The sequence below is a fragment of the Corvus hawaiiensis genome, chromosome 18 (genome assembly GCF_020740725.1).
Source record: "Corvus hawaiiensis isolate bCorHaw1 chromosome 18, bCorHaw1.pri.cur, whole genome shotgun sequence".
NCBI lineage: Eukaryota > Metazoa > Chordata > Aves > Passeriformes > Corvidae > Corvus > Corvus hawaiiensis.
The window spans coordinates 1,896,096-1,906,989 of NC_063230.1; the positions used below are offsets into that span (position 1 = coordinate 1,896,096).

The following is a 10,894-nucleotide window of genomic DNA, read 5'->3' on the forward strand; positions in this document are numbered from 1 at the left end:
CGTCTCCGTGCCGTGCCCATGTCGTCCCCCCCTCCGTGTCCGTGTCCCCCCCGTCCCCGCCCGCCGCCGCCGCCGCCGCCCCCGTCCCGGCCCTTTCTGGGCCGCCTCCAACTTCCCGGCCGGGGCGCGGCGGCGGCGGCGGCGGCGGCTCCGCGGGGCTGCGGCGGCCGAGCCTCGTTGGGTGCCCCCCGGGCCCCCCGGCCGCCCCCCGGGCCGCTGCCGGCGGCCGATGGCGGCGGGGGCCGCGGCGGGGCCCCCCCGGCGCTGGGAGCCGCGGCCCGGCCCGGAGCGGGGAGCGGGCCCGGCCCGGCCGTAGCGGAGCGCAGAGCGGCGGCGGTGAGTAGGGCCGGGGGGGTCGGCGGGTGGCCCTGGGCCCTGTGTCCCCCCCTCCGTGTCCCCGCAGGTGCGGATCCCCTCCCGCCGCCCCCGGTGCATCGCCCCGGAATAGGGACCCCTCCGCCGAAAGGAACCCCCCCCACCCCGAGGAAGAGACACCCCCAGAGATGGACACCCACCCCACGGGGGAAAGGGGGAGCCCCGATACAGACACCCCTCGGCACGGACACCCCCCCCTCCGAGGGTAGGGGACCCTCCCCAACAGAGACAACCCCCCCGAGAGAAAGGGACCCTCCAAACAGGGACCCCCCACCCCCTGAGGGAAGGACACCCCCCGATAAGGACACCCCTTCTCCGAGGGAAATGGACACCCCCCAACAAGGTCCCCCCACTCTCGAGGGATGGGGACCACCCCCAACAGGGTCCCCCCCAGCTCCGAGGGTAGAGGACACCCCCCAATAGGGACAGCCCCCCCCAGGTGAGGGGACCCTCCCTAAGAGGGACACCCCCTCCGAGGGTAGGGGACCCCCCTCAGCAGCACGGACACCCCAGGGGAAGGATCCCCCTCCCAGGGTGTGGGGCTGGGCTGGGGGTGGCAGTGGAGGTCACTGGGCCCCCCCGGGAGGGAGTGACCCCTCTGCTGAGGCGTCATCGGCTCTTGTGCCCCCACTCCATGTTGGGGACAGCTGGGGGGTCCTCCCCGAGGTGCAGCCCCCTCCCCAGGGCTGAGTGTTGGGGTCCAATCCCCCCATCCCCCCAGCCGGTGCAGCCCCTCGCGGTTGGACCCCCCCAGGGTTAGGGGGGGCTCCCTGCCCCTGGCACTGCCATCCTTCAGGGTGTCACCTGCTCCCGGGGTGGGGACACCGGGGTGAGGACACCCACCATGACTGGGCAGCTTTTAGGGCGGGGTTGGGGAGGGATGTCCTCGCTCTGCCACAGCCCCACAGTGGGGTGGGTGGGGGGCACAAGGGACTCATTAACCTGGGGGGGGTGGCAGAGGGGACACAGGGTGAGGGACACGGAGGGTGGGACACACATGGTGGAGGGACACGAAGTGAGGGGACATGGGCTGTGGGGGGACACATGGGGTGGAGTGGGGGGTGCTGCAGGTCCTGGCAGGGATCAGGCAGGTCCCGGAGGGGTGGTGGTGGCAGTGGTGACGCTCCTGCCCACAGGTAACGTGGGGGGAGAAACTGAGGCACAGAGGGGTCACCAAAGTTGGTGGGTGGTTTGAGGGGGTTTGGGGGGCTTCCTGCCCGTAACAGCCCCTGTTGTCTCCCCGCAGGCAGGCCGCCATGGCTGACCCCAGCCACATCCAGTCGGCCGCCTCCAAGAGCATCCGCCCCTTCCGCTCCAGCGAGGAGTACCTGGAGGCCATGAAGGAGGACCTGGCCGAGTGGTTCAACACCCTCTACGACCTGGACATCCAGGTGGACACCTTCCTGGAGAGCCTGGAGACGGGATGTCACCTCTGCCGCCACGCCAACAACGTCAACCGCACCGCCCTGGACTTCCAGGAGCGGCACCCCGAGGCGGCCGCCCGCATGCGCGTGCCCCAGAACGAGGTGGTCTTCCAGGCCAAGAACGTGGTGCCCGGCTCCTTCATTGCCCGGGATAACGTCTCCAACTTCATCCAGTGGTGCCGGCAGGACCTGGGCATCCAGGACGTGCTCATGTTCGAGACCAACGACTTGGTGCTGAAGAAGAACGAGAAGAACTTTGTCCTCTGCTTGCTGGAGGTGGCCAGGAGGGGCTCCAAGTTTGGGATGCTGGCCCCCATGCTGATCCAAATGGAAGAGGAGATCGAGGAGGAGATGAGGGACCAAATGGCCGACGGCGCGCTGGGCACGCGCCGGGAGAGCCGGGACCCCCAGGCGGGCGCCTTCCCCAGCCGGGCCCGGCCCATCACCCTCTGCGACCTCAAGAACCTGGACGAGCTGGTGAGACACGCGCTCCCCTGGGAGCCCTGCGCCTGGGTGAGGGCCTCGCCGGCCACCCAGCGCGCTGGGGCACCGCGAGGGCCTCGCTGGCCACCCAACGGGGCGCTCTGTGGTCTGTGGGAGGTCCTGTCCATCCACCCAACGGGGTGCTCTATGATCCACGGGCAGTCCTCTCTGTCCCCCCAACGGGGCACTCTGTGGTCTGTGGGAGGTCCTCCCTGTCACTATGGCCCCCAGGAGGTCCTGTCTGTCTCTGTGGTCCATGGGAGGTCCTCTCTGTCCACCCAACAGGGTGCCCTCTGTCTCCTGGGAGGTCCTGCCTGTCCACCCAGTGGTCACTCGGTGGTCACTAGGAGGTCCCACCTGCCTGTGGCCCGTGGGAGAACCTCACCCAGTGGAGGCCATGGGGGGGTCCCGCCCATCTCTGCGGCCCCCAGGAGTCCTCTCTGTTGCTGCGGCCCCTGGGAGGTCCTGTCTGTGTGTCCCATGAGGTGCTCCACCATCCATGGGAGCTCCCACCTGTCCCCCCAGCACGGTGGTCCAGGGGAGGTCCCACCTGTCCCTGTGACCCCCAGGAAGTCCTTTCTGCCCACCCAGCAGGGCACTCCGTGGTCCAGGGGAGGTCCCGCCTGTCTCTCTGACCCTTGGGAGCTCCTTCTGCCCACCCCTGTGGTCCATAGGATGTGCTCCACCCACCCATCCCAGCTCTCCATGGCTACGGGAGCTCCTCTCCACCCACCCAGCCACCCACACAGCTCCCGTGGAGCCTCCTGACTCCAGGAGGGGTTCTTTTGGTGGCTGTGACCAGAATCACAAGGGGGACGCAGGTGCCACCTGTGCCCTGCCACCTCCTCCCCGTGAGAGGGTGACTCACAGTGGTCCCCAGCCCAGGACTTGCCCCTCCTCCCCCTCCCCCTCCTCCTCCTTCCCCTCCTCCTCCTCCCCCCACCTCGGGGCTGCTGTCCCCAGGGACGGATATGGGGACACGGGGACATCTCGGCTGCTCACAGGCACAATTTGGGGGTGTCAGATGGGGGGTGCGGGGACCCCCCCGGGCCGGGAGCTCAGGACGGATTAAAGCCGGGTGCGGGATCCGTCCCGCGGGCGAGGCAGCGGCTTAATCCGGCCCGGGGGGGGACACGGGGGGGGGACAGGGGGGCTCTGCCCTCCCCTGACTCCCTAAGCCTTTTTTTAATTGAAACCCTAATTCCTCATTAAGTCCCTCATTAAAGAGCCTCTTGACCCCGCCCTCCGCGCAGTCCCGCTGCAGGGGGGGCCCCCCCGTCGCCGGTGCCCCCCCAAGCCCCCCTGGCCGGGCGCTGCCAGCCCCGGCTGCATTTTTCCGGGCTGCGTAATTCCTCGCCATCGGCTTTTATGGGCAGCGCCGGAGCCGGGGAGGAGCCTGGCGGGGGTAGGATCCGGCCCCCCTGGTACCCAGGTGCCCCCCCCGGGGTGGCAGCAGGGTCACGACCCCCCCCCCCCCCACCGCACGCACTCCCCCTCCTCACTCCGTGCCTCAGTTTCCCCAGCTGGATCTGTCCCCGTCACCCGGATGGGAACCAGAGCGGCCACATCCTTCCTTCCTCTCACCCCTGTGATGGGCACGACTGCAGGAAAACCCCAAAAAATCGCAGAATTATTAAAGAACCCCCAAATTTCGGGGCGAGGCCGCGCTGTGTCCCCCCCGCCCCTCGCCCCAGCCCCGGGCCGGGGCAGGATGTGGCCGCGTCCCCGCGTCCCCCCATGGCTCCCGGTTTAATCCCTGACGTCAGCCCGGGAGATAGAGCCGGCAGCTGGCAGCCAGCGGGACCGTGGCACTGGCCGGCCACCCCACAGCCCCGGGGGTCCCCTGCCCGGCCCCCCAAATCGTCCCACTCCACTTTCACCCTTCGGGTTTAAAGGGAGGGAAAAAAACCCCGGGATTTACCCCATTTCTGTTGGTGGATGTGGGTCCTGCCCCATGTCAGGGGCTTGGGGGCAAATCCCCCGTGGTTTAGGATTAGTGGGGTGGGGGGTGTTTTGTGCCCACATGCGGGGGTCTCGGAGCGGGTGGGCCCCAGATGAAGAGAGTTGTGCCCGTTCTCAGCCTGCCGAGGGTTCTGTGGGTGCTCCCCAACCCTGGGAGCTGCTCCCACCGAGCCCACCCGGCTGCTCCCCACGGAGGAGGGGAGGTGCCAGCGTGGGGGGCACACGGAGCCCCTCCCTGTGTGCCAGTCCGAGGGGCTGCCCCTATCATGGGGATCCCCACTGACCCTGTAGGGGGATTTTGTGCCCCACCGACCCTATAGTGGAGGTTCCTGTGCCTACCAGCCCTATAGTGGAGGGTCCATGCCCCACCAGCCCTATAACAGGGAGTTTGTGCTCACCGACCCCATAGTGGGGGGTCTGTGCCCCACTGACCCTATAGTGGTGCATCTGTGCTCACCAGCCCCATAACTGGGGGGTCTGCGCCCCACTGGCCCTACAGCAGGGGGTCTGTACGTACCGATCCTATAACAGGGGGTCTGTGCCTCAGCGGCCCTGTAGTGGGGGGACTGTGCCCCACTGGCCTTATAATGGGGTCTGTGCCCCACCAATTCCATAATGGGGGTGTTTGTGCCCCACCAGCTCTATAATGGGGTTTCTGGACCTCACCGACCCTACAGGGGGGGTTCTGGACCCCGCCGACCCTACAGCAGGGCGTCCACACCCCACTGACGCCTCCCCTCTGTGCCGGCAGGTGCGGGAGATCCTGGGCTGCTGCTCCTGCCCCTCGCAGTTCCCCATGGTCAAGGTCTCGGAGGGGAAGTACAAAGTGGGCGACTCCAACACGCTCATCTTCGTCCGAGTAAGAGCCACCACCGCCTCCCTCACCCCACTGTCCCCTCCCTCACCCCACTGTCACCCCAGTACACCGGGACCCCCCGCCCTCCTCTTTCCCCCGCTCCCAGGCAGGGTGGGGCCCATCCCGAGGCACCCTGCAGCGGGTGGGGTCCAGAGCTGGATTTCCTGCCTACTCCGGGGTTCTGGGGGGCTCTTGGTGGCTTTTTGGGGCCAGGCAGGGTGACAGCGCTGCCCGCAGGTGCTGAGGAGCCACGTCATGGTGCGCGTGGGCGGCGGCTGGGACACACTGGAACATTACCTGGACAAGCACGACCCGTGTCGCTGTGCTGCCCTCTGTGAGTGTCCCCGGGACCCCACACCTGGTGTCCCCTGCCTCGCTGCTGGCTCCTGGCTCGCTGTGGGGCTCCATTCCCCGGCTCTCCATGGGTTCTGTTCCCTGGCTCTCCATGGGTTCCATCCCTGGATCTCCATGGGTTCCATTCCCTGGTTCTCCATGGGTTCTGTTCTCTGGTTCTCTGTGGGGCTCCATTCCCCGGCTCTCCATGGGTTCTGTTCCCTGATTCTCCATGGGTTCCATTCCCTGGCTCTCCATGGGTTCCATTCCTGGACTCTCCCTGTGGCTCCATTCTCTCTGGGGCTCCTTTCCCTGCTTCTCTATGGGGCTTTGATCCCTGATTTTCTGCGGGGTTCCATTCCCTGGCTCTCCTTGGGACTCTGCTTTTCCATGGGGCTCCATTCCCTGCTTCTCCACAGGGCTTTGTTCTGTGGGGCTCCATTCCCTGATTTCCTGTAGGGTTCTGTTCCCCGGTTCCCCATGGATTCATTCCCTGGTTCCCCATGGGTTCTGTTCCTGATTCTCTGTGGAGCATCTTCTCCAGTTCTCTGTGGGGCTCCATTCCCTGCCTCTCTGTGGGGTTCTGTTCCCTGATTTTCCATGGCTTCCATTCCCTGATTTTCTGTGGGGCCTCATTCCCTGGTTCTCCATGGGGCATCCTCTCCAGTTCTCTCTGGGGTTCCATTCCCTGATTTTCCATGGGGCTCCCTTCCCTGGGGCTGGGCTCCTCAGGGCACTGATCCGGCTGGAAAGGGGAAAAAGGGGAGTGACAGAAGTGGGGTTTTCCCCCATATTAATTCCCGAGGTGTTCACCCACCTCCTGGGATTTCCCACCTGGAAAATGCGGGTGCTGTGAGGGGCGGGGGATGCTGAGCGCTGCCCCCGCTGACCTCCCCCCTCTCCGTTCCAGCTCACCGCCTGCCCCAGCCCCGCACCCCGGGCATGTCCCCCCAAAAAGCAGCTGCCAGCACCTCCTCGTCCCGCGCCCCCAGCCCCAGCACTCCCCGGCGCCCCCGGCCCGCTGGGCCCCCCCCGGCCGGGGCGGAGCGGGAGCGGGGCCCCCAGCCCCGGGGGGACCCCCCGAAGCCCCCCAGGCAGGAGGGTTTGCCCCCCCGAGGGGGTGCCGCCCCCCGCTCCGGCTCCGGCAGCCCCTCCAGGAGCCCCGCGGAGCCGCGGGGAACGGGAACGCTCAGGTACGGCCCCCCCGGGGGGCTGGGGGGACCCCAAAACCGCGCCGAGACCCCACAGCAAGGGCGCAGCCCCACGGAGGGGACGGGGAGGGGATGGGGGGGGTTAATGGGGGAAACATTGGGGGATAATGGGGGTGCAGTGAGGGGAATAAGGGACATTGGGGAAAGTGGGAGGTACTGGGGGGGGAATAGGGGGTGGAATGAGGGTAACTGGGGGCAGAATTGGGGGTGCAGTGGGGGACACTGGGGAAATCCTGGGAGGACAGCGGGGGGGGGGGCAGTGGAATCAGTGGGGTGGCAATGGGGGGGTGAATGGGGGAAGCATTGGGGAGCAGTGGGTGAAGGGGGGCAGTGGGAGATACTGGGGGTGGAATGGGGGCAACTGGGGGCTGAATTGGGGGTGTAGTGGGGGACACTGGGGAAACCATTGGGGTGGCAGTGGGAGGGTGCAATGAGGAGCAAGTGGGGGCATCACTGGGGGGCAGTGGGGGGCAATGGGAGGTACTGGAGGGTGGAATGGGGGGTGCACTGGGGGTGCAGTGCAGGTAACGGGGCTCAGTGGGGCGGTGCAATGGGGAAATCGTTGGGGGAAAATGGGGGGACAATGAGGGGTGCTGGAGGGTGCAATGAGGGGGCAGTGGGGGCGAATTTGGGGTGAAATGGGGGTGCAATTTGGTAGGGCAGTGGGGGCAGTGAAGAAGGACAGTGGGGGGGAAATGGGAGAATCATTGGGGAGGCAGTGGGAGGGCAATGGGGGTGCAGTTAGGGAAGGCAGTGGAGGAGGACAGTGGGGGTTCGGTGTGGGGCCATGGGGGGCAATGGGTGGGTGATGGGTGCTGAAAGAGGGGTGCAATGGGAGGGCAGTAGGGGTTCACTGGGGGAAATGGGGGAATAAGGGGAAATGGGGGGGCAATAGGGGAAATGGGGGTACAGTGGGGTGTGCAATGGAGGGGGATGGGTTTGGCAGTGGGGGGAATGTGGGGTGCCATGGGGGAGTTCAGAGGAGGGAGGCAGTGGGTGTGCAGTGGGGGGGAGATGGAGTGCAGTACAGGGAATAATGGGGTGCAGTGGGGAGGGTTGGAGGGGAGAAGGGGGGAGAATGAGGGTGCAGTGGGAGAGTTCAGTGGGGATTTAATAGAGGAGGAAAATGGGGGGCAGTGGGGAGGGAAATGGGGTTCTGGGGGTTGCAGTGAGGAGGAAAGGGTGTGGAGGGGGAGAATGGGGAGTTCAGTGGGGGGGGCTTAATGGGGGAGCAAGGGGAAGGGAAATGGGGTTCAATAGGTGGGATGTGGGGTTTAGTGGGGGGTTCAGTGGGGGTGCAATGGGAATGGAAATGGGGTTTAAGGAAGGGAATGTGGGGTGCAACGGGGGTGCTATGAGGAGCAATGGGGCACAAACGGGTGCAGTGGGGAGGGAAATGGGGTGCAATGGAAGGAACGCGGGGTGCCATGGGGGAGAGCGGGGAGGGTTCAGTGGGGAGGGGTGCAGTGGGTGGGGGCACTGGGGGTATCAAGGGGGGGTTCACGGAGGCTGGGCGATCGGGGGGTGCACTGGGGGGGTCACCAGGGTGCTCATGACCCCCCTCTCCCCCCCCGGCCCCCACCCCAGGCCTCGCGCCCCCGCGCGCTCCCGGCGCTGCTCGGGCGACAGCGACTCCTCGGCCGCCTCCGCGCAGAGCGGCCCCCGCCGCCCCCCGGCCCGCCGGGACCCCCCGGACCCCCCCGGCCCGCCGGGCTCCCCCCGCGCCCCCCGCGCCGCCGCGTCCCCCCGCGGGTCCCCCCGCGCCTCCCGCAGCCCCGGGCGCGGCCCCGCGCCGCTGCTGCTCATCCGCCGCCGGCCCGACGGGCAGCACTCGTGGGCACGGGCAGAGCCCCCCGCGGCCGGGGCCTGCCCCGTGGGGAGCCCCGGGGGGCGGCGCGACCCCCGGCCCGGCCCCGGGGACCCCGAGGAGCTGGCGCGGAGGCTGCGGGCCCCGCGCTGGCTGGAGCCCGGGCAGGAGCAGCGGCTGTTCCAGCGGCTGGAGGAGGAATTCCTGGCCAACACGCGGCTGCTGGAGCAGCTGGGGGACACGGAGAGCCCCCCCCCCGCGCCCCCTGCCACCGCTGACTCGGCCTATTGCTCCTCGTCATCCTCGTCTTCCTCACTGAACGTGTTCGCCAAGCACGGGCTGCCCGCCGAGGACGGGCGGCGGGGCGGCAGCAGCAGCGACGGCAACAACGGCAACAGCAACGGCAACAACGGCGGCTGCCCCCCGCTGCCGTCCAACCCCACCCTGGCAGCTGCGAGGCGCCGCTCCACCTTCTCCAGCTCCTCCGACGAGAGCTGCTGCTTCCCGGCCTCCTGGGACAACCGGGAGACCCCGGGGAACCCCGGCTCCGACACCGACTGGGCGACCGGGGAGGACGAGCTGATGGAGATGGAGGAGAGCGCCGGGCCGGGGGTCCCCGCGCCCCCGCCGCGGCCCTGGGCCAAGCCCCGGCTGGACACGCAGCCCCACAAGACGCCGTCCCGGATTCCCACCCCCCGGGGGTACGGGGCAGGCGCCCACCGAGCCTCGAACGGCAGCCCCAAGGCCTGGGGGGCTCTGCAGAGCATCCCCTCCGCGCTCCTGGAGCCCCCCTGGGCCCCGCGGGAGCGCGAGGGGCTGGAGGAGAACGCGTGGCCATGAGGAGTCGATGGCCGTGACAGCTCCTGGCAGCCCCGGGGACATCCCCGAGCTGCTGCGGGAGGGGGGAGGTGGCACCTGTGTGGAGACACCCGGCCAGGCGATGGACACAGAGCTGGGGTGGCCAGGACCCCTGCACTTGGTGACTGTTGGCATGGGGGTGGGCCCTGCAAGGAGCCCCCAGCCCCAGCCAGGCCCGAAGGGTGCCGGGGCTGTCCCCATGCCATGGGGAGCAGCTCCACAGGGGGGTCATGGTGTGGTCAGGGCAGTGGTGGCCAGGGCAGAGCTGGCACCTGGGAACGGGGCTGGAGAGGACCCAGCTCTTCTTCTCATCTTGGTCTCTTCCTCCTCATTCTTCTCTGCTCGTTTTCCTCATCTTGACCTCCTCCTCCTCTCCTCTTCTTGCTATTCTTGTCAGCCTCCTCCTCTCCTCATCTCAGATCTCTCCTCTTCTTTTGGGCTGCCTCCTGCATCTCTTGTCTTCTCCTCCTCTAGGCCTTCACATCCTCATCATCTTCTTGACCTTCCCCTCTTCTCAGCCTCTTGTCATCACCTCCTCGGCCACTTCCTCTCCTCCTGTCATCTCCTCTCCACTGCTGAGATGGCTCGGGGACATGCAGTTTGTCACCACAACCCATATTTCAGGGCAGGAGGGATCACTCTTCCCTCTCCAGCCCCCAGCCGGCCACAGCACTGCCCACAGCTCGTGTTGATGTCCCCGGGGTGGAACAGGGCTGTGTCCCCAGCCCAGGCCACCGTGGCCCCCACCCCTGTGGCCCTGCATGTCCTCCCCAGCCAGTAAAGACGAACGGAGCTGAGCCCACCATGTGTGGTCATCTGTCCAGGGGGATCCAGACCCCCCCCCCAGGCCCAAGGGAGGAGGGCTCTGGGGGTCTCAGGAGGGGTGGGAGCAGTGAAGAGCTGGGGTGAGGCTGAGTCCCAATGTCCTGTGCCCCGTTAGAGCCATTGGGGCCCCTCCAGGGCCAGGGACCTCCACCTCAGGGGCTGCTGGCCCAGGGGGACATGGCCATGCTCCAAGGGCTGGGCAGGTTGTGGGTCACCAGGGAGGTCCAGACCTGCTGGTGGTGACCACCCTGCTGTGACTTTGGGGGTTCCAAAGCACCGTGTCCCCTGTGGTCCCTGGACACCTGCTCTGCCTCTCTCCCCTGTAAGTGGGGGTGGTGTCCAGGCCCAGAGTGGTGCTGGTGGCCTGTGTGGTGTCCCAGAGCAGGACCAGTGATTTATGGGATGTCCCAGAGCAGCTCCAGTGCTCAGTCACGGTGCCAGTACCCAGCAGGACGTGCTTGTGCCAGTGCTTGGTGGGATGTCCCAGAGCAGCACTCCGTGGTGCTGCCCCTCCTTGCCAGGGACTGTCACCAACCCCACAGGGACCAGCAGCACCTCCTGCAGACCCCACGCTTATCCCCAACCCCAGGAGGGGCTCGGGGCACCCAGGCTGGGCACCATGTAGGGGTGCAGGGCCACCTTAGGCCTGGGTGGAGCCCTGAGAGGCTCCAGGAGCAGAGCCAGGAGCTGTCCAGGCCCATCCTGTCCCCAAGGGATGACCAGCCCCGTGTCCCTGGGCCACCAGCCCAGCCATTTGCTG

At 67.5% G+C, this 10,894-nt stretch overlaps 1 protein-coding gene across 1 annotated transcript; it reads left to right on the forward strand.

Annotated features, from left to right (window-relative positions):
• Nucleotides 1–389: 389 nt before the first annotated feature.
• Nucleotides 390–10,106, forward strand: GAS2L1 (growth arrest specific 2 like 1). Its single transcript, XM_048323159.1, has 6 exons — nt 390–580; nt 1,622–2,276; nt 4,996–5,103; nt 5,338–5,434; nt 6,344–6,626; nt 8,232–10,106. Exons 1-6 carry the CDS (start codon nt 504–506, stop codon nt 9,289–9,291), a joined length of 2,280 nt encoding a protein of 759 aa, XP_048179116.1. The 5' UTR covers nt 390–503; the 3' UTR covers nt 9,292–10,106.
• Nucleotides 10,107–10,894: the final 788 nt, after the last annotated feature.

What these genes read in the sequence shown, in the direction of transcription:
- GAS2L1 (XM_048323159.1), top strand. Translation starts at nt 504, where the DNA reads ATGGACACCCACCCCACGGGGGAAAGGGGGAGCCCCGATACAGACACC. An exon ending in GTGTCGCTGTGCTGCCCTCT is followed by an intron (nt 5,435 to 6,343) that starts GTGAGTGTCCCC and finishes TCTCCGTTCCAG; the next exon opens with CTCACCGCCTGCCCCAGCCC. An exon ending in CGGGGAACGGGAACGCTCAG is followed by an intron (nt 6,627 to 8,231) that starts GTACGGCCCCCC and finishes CCCCCACCCCAG; the next exon opens with GCCTCGCGCCCCCGCGCGCT.